At 42.7% G+C, this 25,788-nt stretch overlaps 1 protein-coding gene and 1 pseudogene across 4 annotated transcripts in view; both read right to left on the bottom strand.

Annotated features, from left to right (window-relative positions):
- NME9 (NME/NM23 family member 9) overlaps positions 1-6,776 on the bottom strand; it is a 73,860-nt gene extending 67,084 nt beyond the window's left edge. For 3 of the 4 annotated variants that reach the window (XM_049870504.1, XM_049870501.1, XM_049870505.1), the window contains exons 1-2: positions 6,699-6,776; positions 6,237-6,273 (exon numbers count right to left, since the gene is read on the bottom strand). In XM_049870504.1, the coding sequence (XP_049726461.1) occupies positions 6,237-6,269 (33 nt within the window). In that variant the 5' untranslated portion in view covers positions 6,270-6,273; positions 6,699-6,776. Of the gene's footprint in view, positions 1-6,236; positions 6,274-6,659 lie in introns of all 4 variants that reach the window. The other variant, XM_049870503.1, reaches the window with a different exon arrangement.
- LOC126067941 (uncharacterized) overlaps positions 6,702-25,788 on the bottom strand; it is a 42,286-nt pseudogene continuing 23,199 nt past the window's right edge.

The following is a 25,788-nucleotide window of genomic DNA, read 5'->3' as shown; positions in this document are numbered from 1 at the left end:
TCACCAGTAATTATCAATGCATCTTGATTGCATGTTCTATCAATTTCAGACTGCAGCAGCTGATAAAAGTCTTCTATTTCTTCATCTTTGGCCCTAGTGGTTGGTGCGTAAATTTGAATAATAGTTGTATTAACTGGTCTTCCTTGTAGGCGTATGGATATTATCCTATCACGGACAGCGTTGTACTTCAGAATAGATCTTGAAACGTTCTTTTTGACAATGAATGCAACACCATTCCTCTTCAAGTTGTCATTCCCAGCATAGTAGACTATATGATTGTTTGATTCAAAATGGCCAATACCAGTCCATTTCAGCTCACTAATGCCTAGGATATCGATGTTTATGCATTCCATTTCATTTTTGACGATTTCCAATTTTCCTGGATTCATACTTCGTACAGTCCAGGTTCCGATTATTAATGGATGTTTGCAGCTATTTCTTCTCATTTTGAGTCAAGCCACATCAGCAAATGAAGGTCCCGAAAGCTTTACTCCATCCACGTCATTAAGGTCAACTCTACTTTGAGGAGGCAGCTCTTCCCCAGTCATCTTTTGAGTACCTTCCAACCTGGGGGACTCATCTTCCAGCACTATATCAGACAATGTTCTGCTGTTATTCATAAGGTTTTCACTGGCTAACACTTTTCAGAAGTAGACTGCTGGGTCCTTCTTCCTAGTCTGTCTTAGTCTGGAAGCTCAGCTGAAACCTGTCCTCCATGGGTGACCCCGCTGGTATCTGAATGCCAGTGGCATAGCTTCCAGCATCACAGCAACACACAAGCCCCTACAGCACGACAAACTGACAGACATGTGGGGGTTATCAGATATATGTATTATAAATATTTTTTTCTAAATCTGTGGTTTGCCTATTCATTTCCTTAACAATGTCTTTGGTTCGCATAGGTTTTTTAATTTTTTTTTTTATGAAGTCTAACTTATTAAATTTTAGTTCTATGGCTTGTGCTTCTATGTCCCTTCTAAGAAATCTTTCCATACCTCAAGGTCATAAAGATGTTCTGTCTTCTTCTAGAAGCTTTATAATTTAAATTTTACATTTAAGTGTACAGCCCATCTCAAATTAGTTTTTGGGTGTGTTCTAAGAGCAGGATTTTTTTTAATAAGGGTAGGATTTTGACAGTTTTTTTCCCCACGTAGACATACAGTTGTTTCTGCAAAATCTGTTGAAAGGATTTATTTTCCCCATTGAATTCCTTTGTCACCTTTGTTGAAAACCAATTAAATGCATAAATACGGGTTTATTTTGGACTCTTTATCTGTTTCATTGACCTATTTGTCTATTCTTATGCCAATTTTTTTTTTTTTATGCCAATAAGACACTGTTTTGATTACTATAGCATTATAGAAAGTCTTGGAATCAGGCAGTGTGAGACCTCTTTTCAAAATTGTTTTGACTATTGCAGGTGCTTCACATTTCCATATGCATGTTAGAGCAGGGCTTCCAACCAGTTTGTTCAGGTTCAAACCTCTGCTGAAAATTTGTATTTGTAACAAGTTCCCAGGCAATGCAAATGGTGTGCTGGTTAGAGAGACCAATGCTGAGGACCACTAGTAGAGTGGTGGTTCTCAAATTTTATTATTCATAAGAATCACCTGGTGATCTTGTTAAACTGTAGAGTTTGATTCAGTATATCTGGGGTGGAAATGCAAATTTTCAGCACGGATTCAAACCAGAATGAACTGATTCAAAGCGCTGTTTTAGAGTCACCTTGTCAATTTCTGTGAAACTCCGACAGAGATTTTGATTAGGATTGTGTTGAATCTATGGATCAATTTGGGGAAAAAAACTAAAATCTTAACATCGAGTCTTCCAGTTGATAAGCATGATGTTTTTCCCCGTTTATTTACGTCATCCTTAATTTTCTCAGCAATGTTTTGTAGTTTTCAGTTTATTAATTTTGCATATCTTTTGTTAAATGTATCCCAATATTCACATCGGAAATAATTAAGAGTTGGATTTACTACCGTTCCCTCACACTTTTATCTAAAAGTATTCTGGATTACATTAGAAATTAAATGCAAGGAGAAATTCACATTCTCTCTCCACTAACAGTATACAAAGAATTTACAGTTTACAGAGCAAGTTAGTTTTTCATTCAAAAACTTATACACAAATTATTTTGTGACATTGGTTCCAATTCCTGCAATGTGTCGGTACTCTCCTCCTTTCCCTTTCCACTCCGGGTTCTCCACGTCCATTCATCCATTTTTCTGTTCCTTCCTGCCTGGTCTTCTTTGGGGCAGGTGTTGTCCATTTGGTCTCGTATACTTGACTCAACTAAGAAACACGTTCCTCACGTGTGTTATTGTTTTATAGGCCTGTCTAATCTTTGGCTGAAAAGTGGACTTTGGGACTGGCTTCAATTTTGAGTTAGACGGGTATCCAGGGTCCATAGTCTCAGGGATTCCTCCAGTCTTTATCAGACCAGTAAGTCTGGTCTTTTTAGTGAGTTCACATTTTGCTCTACATTTTTCTCCCGCTCTTTTTTTTTTTTTTTTTTCTGTCCAGGACCCTCTATTGTGATCCCTGTGACAACAGTTGGTGGTAGTAGCCGGGCACCATCTAATTCCTCTGAACAGTATAAATTTTTGTATAATGTTTTTTTATTTGGAAACAATTTTAAACTTACATAAAATTTGCAAGTACAGTGTAAAGAACATTTTGTTCCTTGAATTATTTGAAAGTAAATTACCAACCTGATATCTCATCATCCCTGAATACATTCTCCTACATAACTACAACACAACTATTAAATTGGGAAATCAACATTGATACATTAATACTATCTAGTTCTTAGAGCCCAGTCAAGTTTCATCAATTGTCTCAATAACATCCTGAAGAGCAAAAGAATCTAATTAGAATCAGGTGCTAAATTTGTCAAGTCTTGGTCTTCAGTTTGGAATAACTCTCACTCTTTGTTTGATTTTCTAGTCCTTGATATTTTGAAGACTACAGGGCAGTTATTTTGTAGAATGTCCTTCATTTTGGGTGTCAGTTTGAGTTCCTCCTGATTAAATTCAGGTTGTGCATCCTGAAAAGTGATCCTCTTATTGCATCCTATTAGGTGACACCCAATTTCAATCTGTTCCATTACTGATGATGTTTACTTTGATCACTTGATTAGGTAGTGTCTGACAGGTTTCTCCACTATAAAATTATTCTCTTTCTCTTTGTAATTAATAGTATTTTCTGGGGAGGCACTTTGAAACTATATAAATTAAAAGACTGTGGGAAATTACCACTTGTTCTGTATACGTTAAGGGTCTCCATCCCTTTAAAATAATAGGATGCTTATCTGCAAAAAGTGTGGGGATATGTAACACTGGAAAATCCTCTATTAAAGGTCCTTCTCTTTAAAGATGCCATTCTTCCTTGTTTTTACATATGTGTGTGCATATATATGTGTGTGTGTATGTGTGTATATACATGGAGCCCTGGTGGTGCAGTGGTTAAGAGCTATGGCTGCTACCCAAAAGGTCTGAATCTGCCAGCTGCTCCCTGGAAACTCTATGGGGCAGTTCTGTACTCTCTTCAAAGGTTGCTATGAGTTGAAATTAACTCAATGGCAACAGGTTTTATAAAAAAATATATAGATATATGTGTATCTAGCTATATACGACAGAAAAAAATCTTGATGCCTTCAATTAGGTAAAGAATTAGACTGATGTCATCCTGGCCCTACAGCTATAGTCCTGAGGAAAGTGATAGAAGGGTTCAGAAGAGCTCCCAGACCCATCTGCCCTCTCATAAGAGTCACTTTCAGAGGCTCAGCTATAAGTCACTGGCAACTCTCTGTGACTGCCTGTCTTCACATTAGCCACACCAGCTCTGGGACCAGGACTCTGGACAGTTGAAGAATCTCACCCATAGGAGCAGGGTAGGTGCAGAGCAGTGCAAGAAACATCTGGACTTCACTAGGCCCTACATTTGGCAGGAAATGAATGAGTAACGTGTGGCACCTTTGACCAGTCTCTGTCTCTTGATGTCCTGTGATTTCTGTCTCAGTCACAGAAGGAACTACAAATAGTCTTGCCCAGAAAGGGGACAGGTTTCTGGGTTGGCAGACCCTAGGGCACTGTTTTCAAGGAGTTTACCTTGTAGAGAGGCAACTATTACACAGGTGCCTCAATGTACACCTACTCTCCCTCCTCCCTCAGCAAATGGGAGCATCTACTTTGAGTACTGTGGGGACAGTAGTGGTTCAGTGGTAGAATTCTTGCCTTCTATGTGGGAAACCTGGGTTTGATTTTAAGCCAATGCACTTCATGTGCAGACACTACCTGTCTGACAGTAGAGGCTGCATATTGCTGTGATGCTGAACAGGTGTCAGCAGAGCTTCCAGACGAAGAAAGACTGGGAAGGAAGGTCTGGTGATCTGCTTTCAAAAATCAGCCAACGAAAATGCTATGGATCACAATGGTCCACTGTGTGTTTCAGATGCAGTGGAGATGGCACAGCATTTGGTTCTGTTGTACATGGGGTTGCCATGAGTCAGAAGCCGACTTCACGGCAGCTAACGACAACACCTGGAGAACTGCACTGTACTCAGATGAGGAGTACACATGAAAAATTATGAAAAAAAAAAATACTGCTAACAAGTGTTCCTACCCTTTAAGAGCTTTCAGGTGAGCTGGGGAACTAGGGCATAAACACATGAAAAGATAAACAATCACACGGGCAACAATGTCAGAGACACCACAAGTAGCATTCAGACCAACCTGGCCGTGTCTGAAGGAGTCTCATCACAACTCTGCAGGTTAGGCATTGTCTCTCCTATTTACATAAAGGATATGGAGACCCAGACAGGTTGAGGAAATTGTTCATATAGCTAATAAGTGGTGGGACCAGGAATTTAGAAATAATTTACAGATAGAATAGACACATATGAAAAGTTTCATAACTCTATAGAGTCTGAGAATATCAGTGCTGGAAGGCCCTTAAGGAAAATTCACCCAACATCTTCAGCTACAGACGGGCAAGCTGTATTTAGCCCAGAGAGCTTCTGTGATTTATCCCAAGTCACAAAGTTGGCTAAGAGAAGATCCAAGAACTCCATCAGTTCTGACTTCCAGTCCAAAGCTCTTTCCACCTCCAGCATGTGCTATCCTTAGACTGACGCTACTTGCCCCTTCCCTCCCTTTTTAAAATCACTATGCTTTTAGAGTTCACTTGCAAACTGCTGTCCCACTGAGGACAATAAAAGAAAAATCAGGTGTCTCAAGACCATGAAACTCTATCTCCAAGAGGTGCCTCTGGTCTAAGCATGTATCCTGATGGGTCATGAGTTGACTATGAAACATTTTAAATTTTGTTTTTAAATGTACCCATATTATAGATCATCCGGATGATCTCCTATGAGGAAGCACTCCCTCGCAACTCCAGGGCTCATTCCATCCCTTTAGCATTAACCACTACTTATTATCCGAGATCAAAAAGAGAAGAGGAGACACTGGCTTATGGATTCACTTGCTCCAGGTGCGAATGACATAAGGCACTCTAAATAATAAATACCCAGCACATGGCCGGGTGCTGCTGAGCTGATTCCGACTCATGGCAACTCCATGTGTATCTGAGTAGAACTGCATTCCACAGCCTCTTCAATGGCTGATTTTGGGGGGAAGTAGATCATCAGGCCTTTCTTCCGAGACATCTTTGGGTGGACTTGAACCTCCAAACTTTTGGTTAACAGCCAAGCACGTTAGCCATTTGCACCACCTAGGGACTCCGCCCAGTACATAGTACTTCTCAAAACATTTTTGTTGAATAAGTGAATGTTTAAAGAGAGCAGTGGTAAGAGAACTGGGTCTCCACAGAGCACAGAGTTGCAGAAGCATGCCCAAACTCAAAAAGAACCTTTATCATATTCTTGCAGCAAGCTGTAATTATTTCAACAACAAAAAAGTAATGGTCACATTAAATTATGTTGATTCAAATTTTCTTGGTTTTGTAGTTTAATTTTAACGCAAGTTTGGTTTTTATGCTTTTTTTAAGTGCTATAGGCATTTTTTTTTATAGGCATATGAAGCTCATAAACAGTTTTATGTTTACACGTATTTAAGTGCTCAAAAATTTGTCTGAGATAACTTTTTTCCTTTGAGAAGGAAGAATACAACACTCAAGTTTTAGAACAGTGGCAACCAGAATATCAGTTTTATACTGCACTTCCCGCTACACGCTACTCCCCTAGTCCCCACCCTCAATCAAGTGCTGAGGCTTACCTGCAGAGCAATTTCCTTCTTCCTGCTGCCCATGGCTCTGCAAAGAAGACAAAAGCCCTGTTACTGCTGGTTCGAGGCCAGCGCCGGGCGACAACTGACTGCCCCGCTGCGCGGATCTGCAAGTAAGAACCTCCTTCAGACAGTCTCCCGTCCCGTTTAAAGGTGCTTGTAAGTGGCAACAAATAAAGGCACGGATGCAAAATGAACACCCTATGGGGGAAAAGAAGGCTCCAGCCCGAACTCGCCTGGCGGTTTTGGTGGATTTGCTGCCCCCTCCCCACCCCGGAGCGGGCCAGGCTCGGGCTCAGAGCCCGGAGTCGGTGCAGGACAGCCGGTCAAGCACCAGGGATTTTATAACATACTATATAATTTACTTATTATAAACGCCACGGAACTGTTATCCCTACTGTCCCTATGCATTACTGGGAAGCGGAACTACTGCGACTATATCCCGACAGGTACCGGTCAGCAACGCGCTGCCAGAGCTTCTAGCTGTGTCTGAGCGGGCCCAGCCACGGTCGTCATGGCAACCCAGCACCACGCCCAATCTGCCTTGCGAGCATGCGCACGCGTAAGCACCAACCGCTGTGAGTCTAACACGATTGCAGAGTCCGAGAGGCTCTGAGCCCAGCAGAAAGGGAGGAGCGAGTCCCGCCCCTGCTGTACGGATTGGACTATGGGAACGCTCTCAGTGGCTGAAGTGTTTGTCAGTCTCTGGAGGCTTTGCATCCACCAATCGAAGACCCCGTATCTGTACACCGAATCCCTGCGTTCTAAATTCCCGCATCCGTTCTGCCCACCAGGTGCGGTTTGCAGTTTTTCTACCTCACACACCCACGTAATGCGTGCCAGACAAGGGTGGTCCCAGATTTTGAGGGAGCTGAAGGGATTCTCTTTAAGACAAAAGTTACAAAATTACAAATCCAAAATGAGATAAGAAAGTCAGTTTTTTTCAGAATAAGAAAATAAGTCAACAACGAATTACGCATTTTTTAAAGCTGGCAAACACTCATTCCTTTACAGTCTACTCTCAATAAAGCAACTAGAGTCGTCTTTTTAAAATACTATTTAGAGCTTGTCCTTCCTTTGCTCTAAGTCCTCCATTGGCTCTCCCTGTCCTCAATAAAAGTCACAGCCCTTACAACAGACTTGACTCTTCCCTCTTCCTCCCTTTTGCATCTTGAACCTCACGTTTAACCACTTCTCTCCAGCTCACTCCTCACCAGATTCTCTGGCATCTTCGCTATACATCACATATTCCAGACATACTCCCCCTTAGCATCTGACAGTGGCAGATCCTTCTGCCAACACACATTCCCCAGTTATCTGGATGCCTACTCCTTCACATCTGTTTTCAACTGAGTTCTCCAGAGAAGCGAAAGCAGAGAGAGAGAGAGATTTATGTCAAGGAAATAGTTCATGCGGTTTTTAGAGGCTGTACACCCCAAGTCCGTTGGGGTAGGGAAGAGGGCTTTCCTGATTCACATAGCCACAGGGGCTGGCAAACTAAGATCACCAGGGCAGAGAGCGGGGCTGTAGCAGCCTGTAAAGATCTACAAATCTCAAAACCAACAGGCAAGCTGCTAGCTCAAGTTCCAAGAACCGGAGGTCAGACTAACAGGAGCCAGCTGCAGGATCTAGAACAAGCAAAAGACCCTGCAATGTGAGCTGGAAGTAGGCGGAGGAGGGTAGAGAGATGAAGGCTGAGGGAGCAGTGAGCTGCCACAGGCCCTGGCGCACCAGTACCACTCAGTAGATCCATCATGGGGGTGATCATGAATCAAATTTCAACAGGGAAGTGATCACAACAATATACAACTACCAAAACACTGAGAATCATAGCCAGCCAAGCTGACACACAATCCTAACCATCACAGACCATGCCTTGTCAACTTGGCACCTGTACACATCTCCCCAAAACATCCATAAACTCTGAATAAAGGCAATTATGAAGTCATACTTGCACCTAACATGATACAACTAACCTGTGTACAACCGAAAACACACTAGCCCCATTTAAAAACCAACATTTTATAAGTGAAGAAAACAAAAATAGTTGACGCACACATACAAAGGACGAATACTGATAACAATTACAGTCTTCCTTTGTGCAACTGGTCATGTAACAAAAACTGGTATTTAAAACTATCTTCTACCACCCATTCCATATTCCCTTTGCCCTCAGCAAATACCTCAGCTGGTTGTGGTTCTCTGCCTGGTGGGTTGACCCAAACCTTCATTCCTGAAGGGTCTGGGCCATTAGTAGTCATGTCAGAATTGGGTTGCTGTAGTTTTCCACTGACTTGTATCACAGGGCATGGTAGTACTAAGAGATGCCCTAAAGGATCTCCTGTATTCCAGACATACACTTCTTTACCTCCTTTATGTAATATCAATGCTATTTTCTCTCAGTAATCAGGATCGATCACACCAGCCAGTATGGTAACTCCCTTCTTTGCCTGTTGATCCAGAAGCATAAAGAGCCCGAAGTGGCCAGGTGTCATTCTTAGCTTCCAGTTCAATGAAATCAGTGATGTGTCTCCAGGTGGGAGCATTCCTCCATTTGGAACTAAGACCTCTAGACCTGCAGAGCATAAGGTCTTAGGACAGGAGACAAAAACCCTACCTGTGGGTCACTAGGGGTAATAGTAAGTGGTACCACTTCCATCTTCACCCCTTGATTCCTGGACCCATGAATCCTTGCACATACATCTTCCCCGTAAATCCTTGTCTCCAATTTTCCAATCATGTTCCTTCCAAGTCCCTGCCCATTCAGCCAAACCATTAGCCAGCCACACCCCATGAATCAGTATACAATCGCACTTCTGGCTATTTCTCCTTCCAAGCAAAGTGCACTGCTTGAAGTTCTACCCATTGGGAGAATTTCCCTTCACCACTGTCCTTCAGGGAGGTCGCAGAAAGGGGCTGTAGTGCTGCCACTGGCCACTTTTGAGTGGTGCCTGCATATCATACAGAACCATCTGTAAACCAGGCATGAGTTTTCTCTTTGTCAGTCAGCTGATCATAAGGAACTCTCCACAAGGACATAGGTATAGATTGGGAGATGGAAGGTAATGGGACAGGGGTGGAGACCATGGGCATTTGGGCCACCTCCTCACCCAACTCACTTGTGCCTTCAAGTCCTGCTCAGACCTGATCTCGTATATACCACTTCCATGTAATGATGGAATGCTGCTGTGCACATCCAACTTTATGACTCTATGGGTCAGACAACGCCCAGTTCATGATGGGCAGCTTAGGCCACATGGTAACTTGGTGTCCCATGGTTAAGTGTTCAGTCTCTACTAAGGCCCAGTAACAAGCCAAAAGCTGTTTCTCAAAAAAAGAGTAATTATCTGCAGAGGATGGCAAGGCTTTGCTCCAAAATCCTATGGGTCTGCACCGCGATTCAATAATAGGGGCCTGCCAAAGACTCCAAACAGCATCTCTATCTGCCACAGACACTTCAAGAACCGTTGGAACAGCTGAATCATATGGCCAAGTGGCAGAGCAGCTTGCACCTCAGCCTGAACCTGTTGCAGAACCTTCTCTTGTTCTGGGCCCACTCAAAACTAGCAGCTTTTCGAATCACTTGATAAATAGGCTGGAGGAACACACCCAAATGAGGACTATGCTGTCTCCAAAATCCAAAGAGGTCCACTAGGCACTGGGCCTCCTTTTTAGTTGTGGGAGGAGCCAGATGCAATAACTTTTCCTTCACTTTAGAAGAAATATCTCGACACGTCTCACAGCACTGCACCCCTAGAAATTTCACTGAGGTGGAAAGTGTCTGAATTTTTGTGAGATTAATTTCTCACCCTCTAGCACGCAAATATTTTACCAACAGGTCCAGTCATTGACTCTTCTTTTTATAGCATAATGTCATTAATGTAATGGACCAATGTGACATTTTGTGAAAAGGAAAGGTGATCAAGTTCCTTGTGGACTAAATTATGACATAAGGGTGGAGAGTTGATGTAGCTCTGAAGTAGGCAACTGAAGGTGTATTGCTGGCCTTGCCAGCTAAAGGCAAATTGCTTCTGATGGTCCTTCAAAACAGCTGTGGAGAAAAAGGCCTTAGCCAGATCAATAGCTGCATACCAGGTACCAGGAGATGTATTAATTTGCTCAAGCAATGAAACTGCATCTGGAACAGCAGCTGCAATTGTAGTCACCACCTGGTTAAATTTTTGATAATCCACTGTCATTCTCCAAGATCCACCTGTTTTTTCCACATGCCACATAGGTGAGTTGAATGGAGATGTGTGTGGGGATCACCACTCCTGCATCCTTCAAGTCTTTGATGGTGGCAGCAATCTCTGCAATCCCTCCAGGAATGCAGTATTGCTTTTGGTTTACTATTTTGCTAGGTAGAGGTAGTTCCAATGGCTTCCACTCGGCTTTTCCTACCATAATAGCCCTTACTCCGTTTGTCAGGAATCCCAATATGGAGGTTCTTCCAGTTGCTGAGTATATCTATTCTAATTACGCATTCTGGAACTGGGGAAATCACTACTGGTTGGATTTGGGGACCCACTGGACCTACAGTGAGACAGACATGAGCTTAGGCTCCATTAATAACCTCACCTCCATATGCTGCCACTCCAACTGGTGGGGCCAGTGATGTTTTGAGTCTCTTGGAATTAGTGTCAGGTCAGAGCCAGTATCCAGTAATCCCCCAAAAGCCTAATTATTTCCTTTTCCCTAATGAACAGTCACTTTCATAAAAGGCCGTAGATCCCTTTGGGGAAAGCTGGGAGAAAGATTAACAGTATAATTTTTGGGCAGTGTACTGGAGTCCTTCCTCAAGGGGACCTAGGATCCCCTTCAAACAAGGGGTTCTAGATATTTAAACTCACTGAAGTCTGGGAATTGATTAAGGCGCTGTAACTCTATTCTGGTGATTTGAGTTAGACTGCTGTTCACTTGACCTAGAATTCATGTGCTTGCACAGATCAAATAAATATTTAGATTTCCTATGTATTTCACTCCTAGGGACACCGTGACTATGTAGCCAATGTCAATGCCATAAGTCCATAGGAGTCAAACTATTCTGATTACTGCTTTGACTTTGCTGTCCGTTATGGTAATTGTGCCAACCTTGTCTTTGTTGATTGAGTATGGTCACTTGGCCCCTACCATCATGGACTTCAATCAGCCCATTGTGGTTAGGTGTCTTAACTCAATTAAGGCAGTCCCCACTGTCAAATCTGACTTACATAAAATAACGATCACAGCAGCCTTCAAGGATGCTGGGGCTCCCTTCACAAATCTTTTCCTCACTGTTGTGGTAAAAGATGTGTCCTCTGGGCACTCCATGTGTGGGTCTGTGGGTTTAACCTGACAAATCCAGTCTAGCATGCCAATTTCCCTAAGCCTTTGGCTACATTATTCTTCTACAGTTTACCAAGGCAGGTCTGGTACTTCAACTTGATTCAGTGTAGGTCACCGTGTAATCCATGCTTCAGCAACCCAACCAAATAAACTATTAGATCCTTTCCTAACTTCTTGAGCTGAAACATTGAATGAAGAATTTGTGTTTAGTGTGCCTGTCTTAGTCATCTAGTGCTGCTATTACAGAAATACCACAGTGGATGGCTTTAACAAAGAGAAATTTATTCTTCCACTGTCTAGTAAGCTACAAGTCCAAATTCAGGGCATCAGCTCCAGGGAAAGACTTTCTCTCTCTCAGCTCTGAAGGAAGGTCCTTGTCATCAATCTGCCCTTGGTCTGGGAACATCTCAGTGTGGGAACTTCAGGTCCAAAGGATGCACTCTGCTCCTGGCACTGCTTTTTGGTGGTATGAGGTCCCCAATCCTCCGCTTGCTTCCCTTTCTTTTTCTCTCTTGGAAGATAAAAGTGCTGCAGACCACACCCCAGGGCAACTCCCTTTACGTTGAATCACAGATGTGACCTGAGCAAGAGCGTTACATCCCACCCTAATCCTTTTTTTAACCACAGGCAGCAATTATGATTTATAACACATAGGAAAATCACAAAATGGAGGACAACTACACATTGCCTAACCAAGTTGACACATATTTTGGGGGGACAAAATTCAACCCATTACAGTGCCCATATTAATAAACTCAGACTTTATGTTCCTTGAACCATTATCCCACACCCTTGATAGCCATTCCCACACATATTCCCCAGGTTTCTGTACATGTTAGAAAAGTCAAGCAGTACTTTTGCAGTGTAGTGTACCTCCTCCTGGGTTACACTTTGTACTTCACCTTTTGGAGTTTGTTGGGACTTATGTCTAGTTATAGGTCTAGAAACGAAAATCTGTGGGGAAATGTTTTGAGAACATTTAGCATTGTCTTGTAAAACATCTGCCTCAGACAATGTTCCAGGCAATGACTCAGACCAAGGCACTTTAGATACAGCTGGGTTAATCTCATTAGATAGGAGTGGAGGGGCTAATGGTTCTGTTGGCAGGAGTGATTCAATAGAATTAGGGGATCAGTGTCTCCAGCTTCCTGATTATCTGCCCATATGTCCCCATCCCAGGTTTCAGGATCCCAAGTCTTCCCAATAAATGCCTTCACTTTAACTTCAGATACCTCTTGAGTTTGGTGGTTGAGTTGGTGTTGTAATTCAGCCACTCTTACAATAAGATTCTGTGTTTAGTTTTCGGCAATATCAGTTCAGTTATTATAAGAAATAAGGCTTTCTTTCAAGGCACAAGTGAAAACTTTGAGGTTGTTTATGTGGCTCTTGAGCTTTGACTCTGAAGCCCTGAGCTCATCTCCGTCTTTCACCAGTTTGTCTAGCGAAAGTAGGACCAACAAACCAGCTTCCTTATACTTCTCATTGTAATGAAATTTTAGAAAGGTATTATCCTTGCAATCAAGCAGGGCCTCATCTTTCACCAATACCTGGTCTATTGGTGGTGATATTTTCCATATTTGAATTGCCACCTCAAGCCATGGATTAGCAGTCTCCTCTTTACTACTGGAAGCAGGGTCATTAACATCTTTAAGACTAACCAGACCTGAGAACCAATTTAGAAAATTCATCCTTACAATTTTGTTTCTCTAGAACCACTCTCAGTACCAAATGTCTTAGGCTGGGTTCTCTAGGGGAGCAAAATCAGTAAAATGTGTGTATATGCAGAGAGAGAGAGATTTATATCAAGGAAATGGTTCATATGGTTTTTAGAGGCTGTACATCCCAAGTTCGCGGATGCAGGAAAGAGGACTCTCCTGGTTCACATAGCCGCAGGGACTGGCAAACCCAAGACCAGCAGGCCAGAGAACAGGGCTGTAACAGGCTGTGAAGATTGAGGAATCTCAAGATCGGCAGGCAAGCTGCTAGCTCAAGTCCCAAGAACCAGATGTCAGACGAACAGGAGCCAGCTGCAGTATCCAGAACAAGCAAAAGCCCCAGCAAGGAGAGCTGGAAGGAAGTAGGAGGAGGTTGATGGAAAAATGTAGTCTGAGGAGGCAGTCAGCCACTACAGGCCCTGCCCCCAGGTACTACTCAGCAGATTCCATCATTTGGGTGATCAGGTATCACATTTCAACAGGGAAGTGATCGCAACATTATACAACTGCCAAAACACTGAGAATCATGGCCCAGCCAAGTTGACACACAATTTTAACCATCATAGCATCCTTCATATCTTTGCTCAAATTTCACCTGCCTTACCCACCTGTTTAAGATTATAACACATTCTTACCCTCCCATCTTTTTCTTTGGTTTTTCTATTTTCCATAGCACTTACCACTTCATAATGTATTATATAATTTACTTATTATTATGCTTATTATTTATCATTTGTCTTCCCCCACTCCTCCCACTAACTCCCACCACTGCTAGTATCCCAGGCATCTAGAATAGTGCTCTACCATTGTAGGAGGTCAGTTAATATTTGTTAAATGATTTAAACTTTGGCTTAAATGGAATATTAACATATCTATAAAAATCCTCTGAAGGAAATCTTGTTAGTAAAAAATTGGGGGGGGGGCTTGATTTGGGAATAAAAGGACTCAGAAGAATTAAGTAAGAAATAATATCAAATTGTTACATTCAGGTGGCTTTAATCTCATGAAGAACAATGATATAGGAATGAGGTAACTGATGTCTATTTCTGTATTCAACCTTTCTCCCCACACTACCCCCTAGTGACAGAGGTGCCTGATCAGATGGTTAATGATGTGAATTGAGATTTGGATTAAAATGTAACTAATTCAAGAGAAATTATGCATAAACATATGTCCACAAGAATGTCATAGCAACTTTATTCATAAGAGCCTTCATATGGATTAAATTGTGACCACCCAAAAAAAACATGTGTTAGAATCCTACCTTGTATACTGTTGATGTAATCATGTTTAGAATAGGGTTTTCTTTGTTATGTTAGTTATATCATACACAAGTGGGGGTGGGCTCTAAGTCTAATCATTTCTGAGTTATGAAATGAGCAGATTAGACACAGAGATGGGCACACACGGGGCGGAGGGGAGACAGACGCAATGTGAGGATCTCCTACAAGCCAAGGAACCGAGGAATGCCCAGGGCTACTGACAAGGGAGGAATCTGTATAGAAGAGACTTTGATTTGGACCTTTAGCCTCCAGAGCTGTAAGAAAATGAATTTCTGTTCTTCAAAGCCACCATCTTGTGGTATTTTTGTTGTCATCGCTGTTGCAGCAGCACTAGGTAACTAAGACAAAGGTCTTTCATAACCATCCCTGCTCCAGGTTTAGGTAGTGGCCCCTTTCATGTGCCTTCAGGCTAAATTCCCAAGCAGAATTCTTTTAAAGAGGCCGTATGGACCCTGGGAAGAGCTGGGCTCTGGAGCTCAGATAACCTGGGCTGTAGAACTCATCAGCTCTGAGACTTGAGAACGTAGCTCAATCTCTCTCAGCCTCAGTCTTCTGGTCTACTGAATGAAAATATACCACGAAAAAAAAAAAATTTTTTTTTTTTTTACCACTATCATAGAGTTATTTTGAGTTGTCAAGATATGTAAAGCACCCACTTCAGTGTCTGGTATACAGAAGATGCTCAAAAAATAGTAGTAATTACTTTTATTGTTATTTGATTATGTACTGCAGCAAACTGAGCACTTACTAGGTACTCTCTGATTATTTCTTAAATGGATAACTGGATCATTAAACAATCCTATAAATTAATGAATGGATTTCGGCCTTCTTCATTTTTGGCATGTGTTGGGATTTTAGGGTATCTGTAAGAAACACTCCTATTTCTTGTTTGAGTCCATCATCAGTTGCGAAATGGATGTAGGGATGAGATAGGAAGAGCTCAAAATGTCAGCTTTATTACTAGCAAAAATTATTTCAAAAGACATAGCTTAGCTTTGCAGCCTATAGTGAAATACATTCTTTTATGTGGCCTTTTGCCTTGGTTCTTTGAAAAAACAGCTTGAGAGATTTTTCCCCTTAAGCCCTAAGGAGTTACTTTACCCTAGTTTTCTACCCTAGAGGGTATGTTACTTTTGTCCAGGTTCATTGACATTTCCTGGTTAAGCTATAGACAACTTGACAGTTTGATACTTTTTGTCTAGCCCTGGGTTGAAGTCTGCCCTGTGATTGGTCTATTTTATGCACCTTGCAGGGATTGGTTGGTTTACTATGCCAATGGAGTGATTTGAAGTCCACCAAGGGGACTGGTCATTTTGTGGTCCTGCTGGGAGGAATGTGCCTTGAAATTTACAAGAAAATTTATTATATAAGCAGCCAACCCTACAGAGTTTTTAGACAGACAAGGAGACAGAAGAAGCGGAAGCAGACAGAGGAAGTGAGGAACCTCCTGAAAGTGCTGTAACACAGGGTCAAAGGCTGTAACAGTTAAGATAGCAAGAAGCCTGGAAGAAGCCTTATTGCAGAGCCCGTGGTGACGGCAGAAACCTACTGCTAAAAAAGCAGGTGAGCAAGCTAATACATTGGCCACAATGGTTAGGCCGCAGAAGCTGGCAAACCCAAAATCAGCAGGTCGGACATCAGGGCTCTGGCTCACAGGCTGCAGAGACTGACAAATCCCAAGATTGGCAGGCGAGACGGGAGGTAAGCTACTAGCTCAGGTCTAAAGAACTGAAGATCAAACTAACAGGAGCCAGCTGCAGGATCCAGAGTGAGCAAAAGCCCACGAGCCTTGCCAGAAAATCAACCTATATTGGATACAGGCCACATCCCCAAGAGAACTCCTTTTCAACTGATAGGCTACTCATAGGAGATCCCATCATGGAGGTGATAACATTAAATCAGATCTCATCATAAATGTGACCGCATCATTATGACTGCTAAACTACATCATAACTGCCAAACTACTGAGAATCATGGCCTAGCCAAGTTGACACACAACCTTAACAATCACAGGCCACCCCTTTGTGAACTTGGAACCTGTACACATCTCCCTAAAACATACATAATCTCTGGATAAAGACAATTATAAAGTGATACTTACATCTAACATGATACAACAAACATATATGCAACCAAAAATGCACTAGCGCTGTTTACATCTTATATTTTGTAAGTGAAGAAAACAAAATGTTTGATAGACCCAGACAAGGAAGAAATACTCATAACAATTACAATCTGCGTTTCTGCCCTGGTCACATGATCATAACTGGTATTTAGAACTACCTTCTTCTACCACCCATTCTGTATTCCCTTTGCCCTCAGCAAGCACCTCAGCTGGTTATGTTTTTTTTTTTTCCTGGAGGAGTGACCCAAACCTTCATTCTTGAAAGGTCTGGCCATTAGTATTCATGTTGGAATTGAGTGGCTGTAGTTTTCCATTGACTTTAATGACAAGGCATGGTAGCACTAAGTGAAGCCCTAAGGGATCTCCTACATTCCAGACATACCTTTCTTTGCCTCAATTATGTAATATCAATCCAATTTCCTCTTGGTAATCAGGATCAATCACATCTGTTGATCCAGAGGTGTAAGGAACCCAAAGTGGCCAGGTGTTGTTCTTAACTTCCAGTTCAATGGAATCATTGATGTGTCTCCAGGTGGGAGCATTCCTCGCTTTGGAACTAAGGCCTCTATACTTGCAGAGCATAAGGTCACGGAGACAGGAAGCAAAACCTCTGTTAGTGGATGACTAGGGGTAATAGTGAGTGGTGCCACTCCATTTCCACCCTTTAATTACTAGACCAATGAATCCTGGCTATGGGAGAAACAGCACCATACATTGGATGTTGGTTTGGGGCACATACAGTCTCCTGGAGAACTTTGCCCCAACCCTGCAAGGTGTTGCCACCTAACTGGTGCCATAATTGTGTCTTTAGAATACCATTCCATTGTTCTATCAAGCAACCTGCTTCAGGATGTTGGGGAACATGGTAAGACCAGTGAATTCCATGAGCATAGGCCCATTGCCGCATTTTATTTGCTATGAAGGCAGTCCCTTGACCAGACACAATGTTGGGTGGGATACTATGATGGTGGATAAGGCATTCTGTAAGTCCACAGATGGTAGTTTTGGCAGAAGCATTGTGTACAGGGAAGGCAAATCCATATCCAGAGTAAGTGTCTATTCTAGTAAGAACAATACGCTGCCCTTTCCATGATGAAGGCTGTCCAACGTAATCAACTTGCCACCAAGTTGCTAGCTGATCACCTCAGTGGACTCAGTGTTGGACTCTGCTGTTGGCAGATTGAGCACTCAGCAGTGGCTGTAGCCAAGTTGGCCTTGGGGAGTGGGAGTTCATGCTGTTGAGCCCATGCATAACCTCCATCCCTGCCACCATGGCACTTTGTGAGCCTATTGGGCAATGACAGGAGTGGATGGGGTGAGAGGATGACTAGATTCCACAAAATGGGTCATCCCATCCACTTGATTGCTAAAATCATCCTCTGCTGAGGTCACCCTTTGATGAGCATTCACATTTGACACAAATATCTTCATTTCTTTGGCCCATTCAGAGAGGCCTATCTGCATACCTCTTCGTCTTCCATTTCCAAACAGGTTTCCCACAAGTACTGAAACCATTGGCCACAGCCCATGAATCAGTATACTGTCGCACATCTGGCCATTTCACCTTCCAAGCAAAGTGAACAACTATGTTCACTGCTCAAAGTTCTGCCCATTGGGATGATTTCCCTTCACCACTGTCCTTCAGGGAGTTCCCAGAAAGGGGCTGTAGTGCTGCCACTGTCCATTTTCGAGTGGTGCCTGCATATTGTGCAGAACCATCTGTAAACCAGGTACAAGTTTTCTCTTCAGCAGTCAACTGATTATGATGAACTCCCCATGAAGCCATAGGTGCAGACTGGAAGATGGAAGGTAATGTGACAGGAGTGGAGACCATGGGCATTTGGGCTACTTCCTCATACAATTACTTGTGCCTTTAGGTCCTGCTCAGGCCCAATCTCATATATACCACTTCCGTTTAGTGATGGAGTGCTGCTGTGCACGTCCAAATTTATGACTCTGTGGGTCAGACAACACCCAGTTCATGATAGGCAGTTTAGGCTGCATGGTGACTTGATGTCCCATGGTTAAGTGCTCAGTCTCTACTAAAGGTCCAGTAACAAGCCAAAAACTGTTTCTCAAAAGGAGAGTACTTATCTGCAGAGAATGACAGGGCTTTGCTCCAAAATCCTAAGGGGTTTGTGCTGTGATTCATGAATAGGGACCTTCCAAAGACTCTAAACAGAATCTCTATCTGCCACAAACGCGTCAAGCACCATTGGTATAGCCGGATTACATGGCCCAAGGGGTAAAGCCACTTGCATGGCTGCCTTATCCTATTGCAGAGCCTTCTCTTGTTCTGGGCCCCGCTCAAAACTAGCAGCTTTTCATGTCACTTGATAAATAGGCCAGAGCAGCATACTCAAATGAGGAATATATTGCCTCCAAAATCCAAAGAGGCCCACTAGTTGCTGTGCCTCTTTTTTAGTTGTGGGGGATGGGTGGGTGGCCAGATGCAGCAACTTATCCCTCACTTTAGAAAGAATATCTCAACATGTCCCACATTCCTGGACCCCTAGAACTTTCACTGAGGTGGAGGTGCCTGAATTTTTGCTGGATTAATTTCCCAACTTCTAGCGTGCAAATATTTTAACAACAAGTCCAAAGTCATTGACACTTCCTCCTTACTAGATCCAATCAGCATAATGTCATCAATGCAGTAGACCAGTGTGACATCTTATGGGAGGGAAAGGTGATAAAGTCCTTGTGGAGTAAATTATTACATAAGGCTGGAGTGTTCATATAGCTCTGAGGTAGGACACTAAGTTGTATTGCTGGCCTTGCCAGCTGAAGGCAAACTGCTTCTGGTGGTCCTTGGAGAAAAAGGCCTTAGCCAGATGACTAGCTGCATACCGGGTACCAGGAGATGTGTAATTTGTTCAAGCAATGAAACCACATCTGAAAGAACAGTTGCAATTGAAGTCACTGTCTGCTTAAGTTTATGATAATCAACTATCATTCTCCAAGATCCATCTTTTTTTTGCACATGCCAAATAGGTGAGTAGAATGGGGATATGGTGGGAATCACCATCCCTGCATCCTTCACGTCCTTGATGCTGGCAGTAATCTCTGCAATCCCTCCAGGAATACGGTATTGCTTTTGGTTTACTGTTTTCCTAGGTAGGGGCAATTCTAGTGGTTTCCACTTGGCTTTTCCTACCATAATAGCCCTTACTCCACTTCAGGAATCTGATATGGGGGTTCTGTGAGTTGCTGAGTACATTTATTCCAATTATTCATTCTGGCATTGGGGAAATCACTACTTAATGGGTTTGGAGACCCACTGGAATACTGTGAGATGGACATGAGCTAAGACTCCATTAATAACCTGACCTCCATATGCCCCTACTCTGATTAATGGGCCACAATTATGTTTTGGGTCTCCTGGAATTAGTATCAGTTCAGAGTCAATACCCACTAGTCCCCAAAAAGTCTATTGTTTCCTTTTCCTAAATAAACACTCTCTCTAGAAAAAAACGTAGATCCCTTTGGGGAATCCTGGGAGAAAGATTAACGGTATAAGTTTTGGCAGTGTAATGGAGTCTTTCTTTAAGGAGACACAGGTCTGTAAACTGGCTCAAGTCTGGGAATTGATTGAGGGGCTGTGGCTCTCTATTCTGGGGATTCGAGTTAGACTGCTCTTCAATTGACCTAGAATTCTTCCACTTGTTTGAATCAGGTAAATATTTAGTAGAATTTCTATCTATTTCATTTCTAGGGACACTGTGACTAAGTAGCTAACACCATAAGTCCATACGAATCAGACTACTCTGATTCCTGCTTTGACTCCACTGTCTATTATGGTACCCACGCCCACCTTGTCTTCATCAATTGAGTGCTGCCATTCGGCCCCTACTACCACGGTGTTCAATCAGCAACACTGCAGCTATGTGTCTTAATTCAGTTAGGGCAGTTCCCACTGCCAAATCTGACTTACATAAAATAGCACTCACAGCAGTCTTCAAAGATGCTGGGGTGCTCTTCACAAATTTGTTTCTCAGTGTTGTAAAAGGTGTGTCCTCTGGGCACTCCATGTGTGTGCCTAACCTGATAAATCCACTCTAGCATGCCAACTTCCCTAAGCCTCTGGACACCTTCTTCTACAGTATACCAAGGCAGGTCTGGCATTTCAACTTGCTTTAGTGTAAGCCACCACATAATCTATTAGATCCTTTCTTAACCTTTTCCTTTCTTAACCTTTTGAGCTGAAACACTGAATGAAGTATCTGTGCTTATTGAGCCCATATCAATAAACTCAGACTGATCCCTATTTATGTTCCTCACACCATTATCCCACACCCTTAATAGCCATTCCCACACATATTCCCCAGGTTTCTATTTGTACTTATTGGAAAAGTCAAGCAGTTCTTTTGGAGCGCAGCATACCTCTTCCTGGGTCACACTTTGTACTTTACCTTTTGTTGCTCCCTGGGACTTAAGTGTAGCTATTTTTTTTTTAGGTATAAGAGCCAAAATGGGTGGTAGGGATGTGTTTTGAGAACATTCAGCATTGTCTTGTAAGGCATCTGCCTCAGGCAATGTCCCCGGCAATGATTCAGACAAAGGCATTTCAGACACAGCTGGGTTAATCTCATCTGATGGGAGTCTAGAGGCTAATGGGGGGTGGCTTATCAGACAAAGATGGGGTGATCTCTTCACATGGGAGAGAGAGGGCTGGTTCTGTTGGCAGGAATGGTTCAATGTAATTTAAGGGTCAGTGTCCCCAGCTTCCTGATTATCTGCCCACATGTCCCCATCCCAAGTTTCAGGATCACTTTTCTTCCCAATGAAGGCCCTTACTTTAACTTCAGACACCACTCAAAGTTGGGAATTCAATTGGCATTATAATTCAGCCACTGGGCTTGATTTTTGGCAATATCAGCTCTGTTACTACAAGAAATAAGGCTTTCTTTTAAGGCACAAGTAGAAGCTTTGAGGAGTTTTATGTGGCACTTGAGCCATGACTCTGAAGCCCTAAATTCATCTCTTTCTTTCACCGCTTTGTCTAGAGAAAGTAACACCAAATGACCGGCTTCCTCATACTTCTCATTGTGACAAAATTGTAGGACGGTATCAAACGTGTGATCATCCATAGCCTCACCTTTCACCAATATCTGATCTGTTGGTGGTGATATTTTGCATATTTGTATTGCCACCTCATGCCATGGATAAGCACTGTCCTCTTTAGTACTGGAAGCAGAGTCATCAATATCTTTAAGACTAACCAAACTTGAGAACCAACTTAGGAAACTCATCTTACAATTTTGTTCCTCTAGAATCACTCTCAGTACCAAATGTCTTAGGCTAGGCTTTCTAGGGAAACTACGCCAGTAAAGCATGTAAATATATATTGAGAGAAATTTATATCAAGGAAATGGCTCACGTAGTTGTAGAAGCTAGAATATCCCAAGTCCATGGGTCAGGCTGGAGGTTTCTGATTCACGTAGCTGCAAGGGCTAGCCAACCTAAGATCCGCAGGTCACACAGCAGGACTCTGGCTCACAGGCTGCAAAGACTGACAAATTCCAATACTGGCTGGCAAGACGGCTGCTAGCTCAAGTCCAAAGAACCAGAGGTCAGATGAACAGGAGCCAGTTGCAGGACCCAGACTAAGCAAAAGCCTTGTCAGAATGTCCACTTATATTGGACGCAGGCCACACCCCAAAGGAAACTCCCTTTCAACCTTGGCTATTCACAGCAGATTCCATCATGGAGGTGAGAACATTATATTAGATTTCATCACAGAGCTGATTATGTCATTATATGACTGCCATACTACATCATAACTGATGCTGATAATCATGGTCTAACCAAGCTGACACTTGACCTTAATGATCACATGTAATATCCCTCTTTATGCCGGATGATTTTCCCTGTTCTGAAGTCTGCTTTGTCTGGTGTCTTTTGTTGCTTTTATCCTTTGGTTGAGAGCCAGCCATCTTGTGTAGTACAGCCTGGGAATGATTTAAGTTTCTTCCTTTGGTAGACGTCTTAGTTATCTAGTGCTGCTATAACAGAAATACAAGTGGATGGCTTTAATGAATAGAAGTTTATTCCCCCACAGTCTAGTAGGCTAGAAGTCCAAATTCAGAGTGCTGGCTCCAGGCCAAGGCTTTCTCTGTCGGTTCTGGGGGAAGGTCTTTGTCATCAATCTTCCCGTTGTCTGGGAGCATCTCAGTGCAGGAATCCTGGGTCTAAAGGACATGCTCTGCTCCTAGCATTGCTTTCTTGGTGGTATAAGTCCCCCTGTCTCTGTTCACTTCTCTTTTTTATTTCTCAAAAGAGATTGACTTAAAACACCATGCAATCTTGTAGATTGAGTCCTGTCTCATTAGCATAGCTGCCTCTAACCCTGCCTCATTAACATCATAGAGGTAGGGTTTGCAACACATGGGAAAATCACATTTGATGACAAAATGGTGGACAATCACACAATACTCGGAGTCATGGATGGCCTAGCCAAATTGATACACATTGTGGGGAGACACAATTCAGTCCATAACACTAGGCCTGTAGTGTGGAGGGTTGAGGAAATCTAGTCAGGAGTTGAACTAAGCTTGTAGAGCTGGCCTGTGTTCCCTGGTCCTGCTTGCACTTGATTCCCCTTTAGAATGGAGTTCTGCTGGGCTTGCCTGACTTTGGTAGGTTTGCTAGTATCTAATGAATTTTGGGAAGTTCTGGTCATATGTTCATTTAACCTGCCATGCTCAGTTCCTACCAGGGCCCAGTAGCTTAACATGAGCTACTTTTTAATAATGGTTAGAGTTCTCTACTGAAGATGCCATATTCTTGCTCCAGAATCCTAAAAGACTGATCTAGGACATTTCAACTGGACTTACTGAAGATTCCACACAGCCCTTTTTTCCAACCACTGATGCCCCTGGAGCCATGAAATCTGCTGGATCTTAAGGCTGAAGTAGCAAGGCTGCTTGCACTAGTCTGAACCTGCGTTAGAGCCCATTCTTGCTCTGGGACCCACTCAAAGCTGTCAGTCTTGTAAATTATCCAATAAATCAGCTATAGCAGCATTCCCAATCTTATTTGTATTATGGAGTACTATACATCAACAGGAATGATTGAACTACCCTTATGTGTAAATCTCAAAAACGTAACATTCAGTAAAATTGCAAGTTGCGAAAGAGTACACATAGCATAAAACCATTTGTATAAAATGCAAACACAAAATTTAAAAGGTAGTTGAATGGTTGCTTACTAACAAAGAAGGATAAATAAAAATTTCAAATTGGTGTTATTTGTGGTGAGGGAAAATGATTAGGAACGAACACATAGGTAATGTCTTCTTTCTTAAATTGGGTGGTAAGTATGTGAGTATTTATACTTATCAGTTTTTGCACCTTGTAGACATATTACATAATTTGTGTCCAGGTATCTCAAGTGTACTGCTATAAGAATTTTTGTTAATAACACACAGTTTCTGGCAACAAAATCATATTATGATGACATCAGTTCCAAATATCCATTTTTAAAATACTTTCTCCAAACAAATTTGTGGTTGCCAGAGGTTAGGAGTGGTGGGAGAGGGATGGTGTGACTATGAAGGTGTCACACAACCTGGTGTGGAACCGCTCTGTATCTTGATTGTGGTGATGATTACATGAATCTACACACGTGGTGAAGAATATTGAATGTACCATGGACTGCCAGAAGAACAAACAAATCTACCTTGGAAGAAGTACAGCCAGAACGTTCCTTAGAAACAATAATGGCAAGACTTTGCCTCACGTAGTTTTAACATGTTATCAGGAAGAACCAGTCCCTGGAAAAGGACTTCATGCTTGGTAAAGTAGAGGGTCAGCAAAAAAGATGAGTTGACACAATGGCTAAAAAACTGTGGGCTGAAACACAGCAATAATTGTGAGGATGGTGCAGGACAGGGCAGCATTTTGTTCTGTTGTGCATAGGGTTGCTATGAGTCAGAACCAACTTGATGGCACCTGACAACAACACACATGATAAATTGACATAGAACTATACACACACCTTGTACCAATGTCAGTGTTCTGGTTTTGATATTGTAATATCATGATATAACATCTGATTATTGTGGGAAACTGGGTAAAAGATACGTGGGACCTCTCTATATTGCCTTTGCAACTTACTGTGAATCTATAATCATTTTAATTTTATAAAAAATAATTTTTATTGTGCTTTGAGTGCAAGTTTACAAATCAAGTCATCCCCTGACACAAAAACCTATACACACCTTGCTACATACTCACAATCACTCTCGTCCCAATGAGACAGCCTGCGGTCTCCCTCCACTCTCTCTTTTCATGTCCATTTCGTCAGCTTCTAACCCCCTCCACCCTCTCATCTCCCCTCCAGGCAGGAGACGCCAACATAGTCTCAAGTGTCCACATGATCCAAGAAGCTCACTCCTCACCAGCATCCCTCTCCAAGCCATCGTCCAGTCCAATCCATGTCTGAACAGTTGGCTTCGGGAATGGTTCCCCTCCTGGTCCAACAGAAGGTCTAGGGGCCATGAGCACCAGGGTCCTTCCAGTCTCAGTCAGACCATTAAGTCTGGTTTTTTGATGAGAACTTGGGGTCTGCATCCCACTGTTCTCCTGCTCCCTCAGGGGTTCTCTGTTGTGTTCCCCGTCAGACCAGTCATCGGTTGTAGCTGGGCACCATCTAGTTCTTCTGGTCTCAGGATGATGTAGTCTCTGGATCATGTGACCCTTTCTGTCTCTTAGGCTCGTAATTACTTGGTGACCTTGGTGTTCTTCATTCTCCTTTCATCCAGGTGAGTTGAGACCAATTGATGTATCTTACATGTCTGCTTGCTAGCATTTAAGACCCCAGACACCACTCTTCAAAGTGGGATGCAGAATGTTTTCTTAATAGATTTTATTATGCCAATTAACTTAGATCTCCACTGAAACCATGGTCCCCAAACCCCTGCCCCTGCTACACTGGCCTTTGAAGCATTCAGTTTATTCAGGAAACTTCTTTGCTTTTGGTTTAGTGCAGTTGTGCTGACCTCCCCTGTATTGCGTGTTGTCTTTCCCTTCACCTAAAGTAGCTCTTATCTACCAACTAATTAGTGAATATCCCTTTCCCACCCACCCCCCCAC

The sequence above is a fragment of the Elephas maximus genome, chromosome 26, assembly GCF_024166365.1.
Source record: "Elephas maximus indicus isolate mEleMax1 chromosome 26, mEleMax1 primary haplotype, whole genome shotgun sequence".
NCBI classification, from domain to species: Eukaryota; Metazoa; Chordata; class Mammalia; order Proboscidea; family Elephantidae; genus Elephas; species Elephas maximus.
This window is presented reverse-complemented; position numbering and strand designations above follow the sequence as displayed.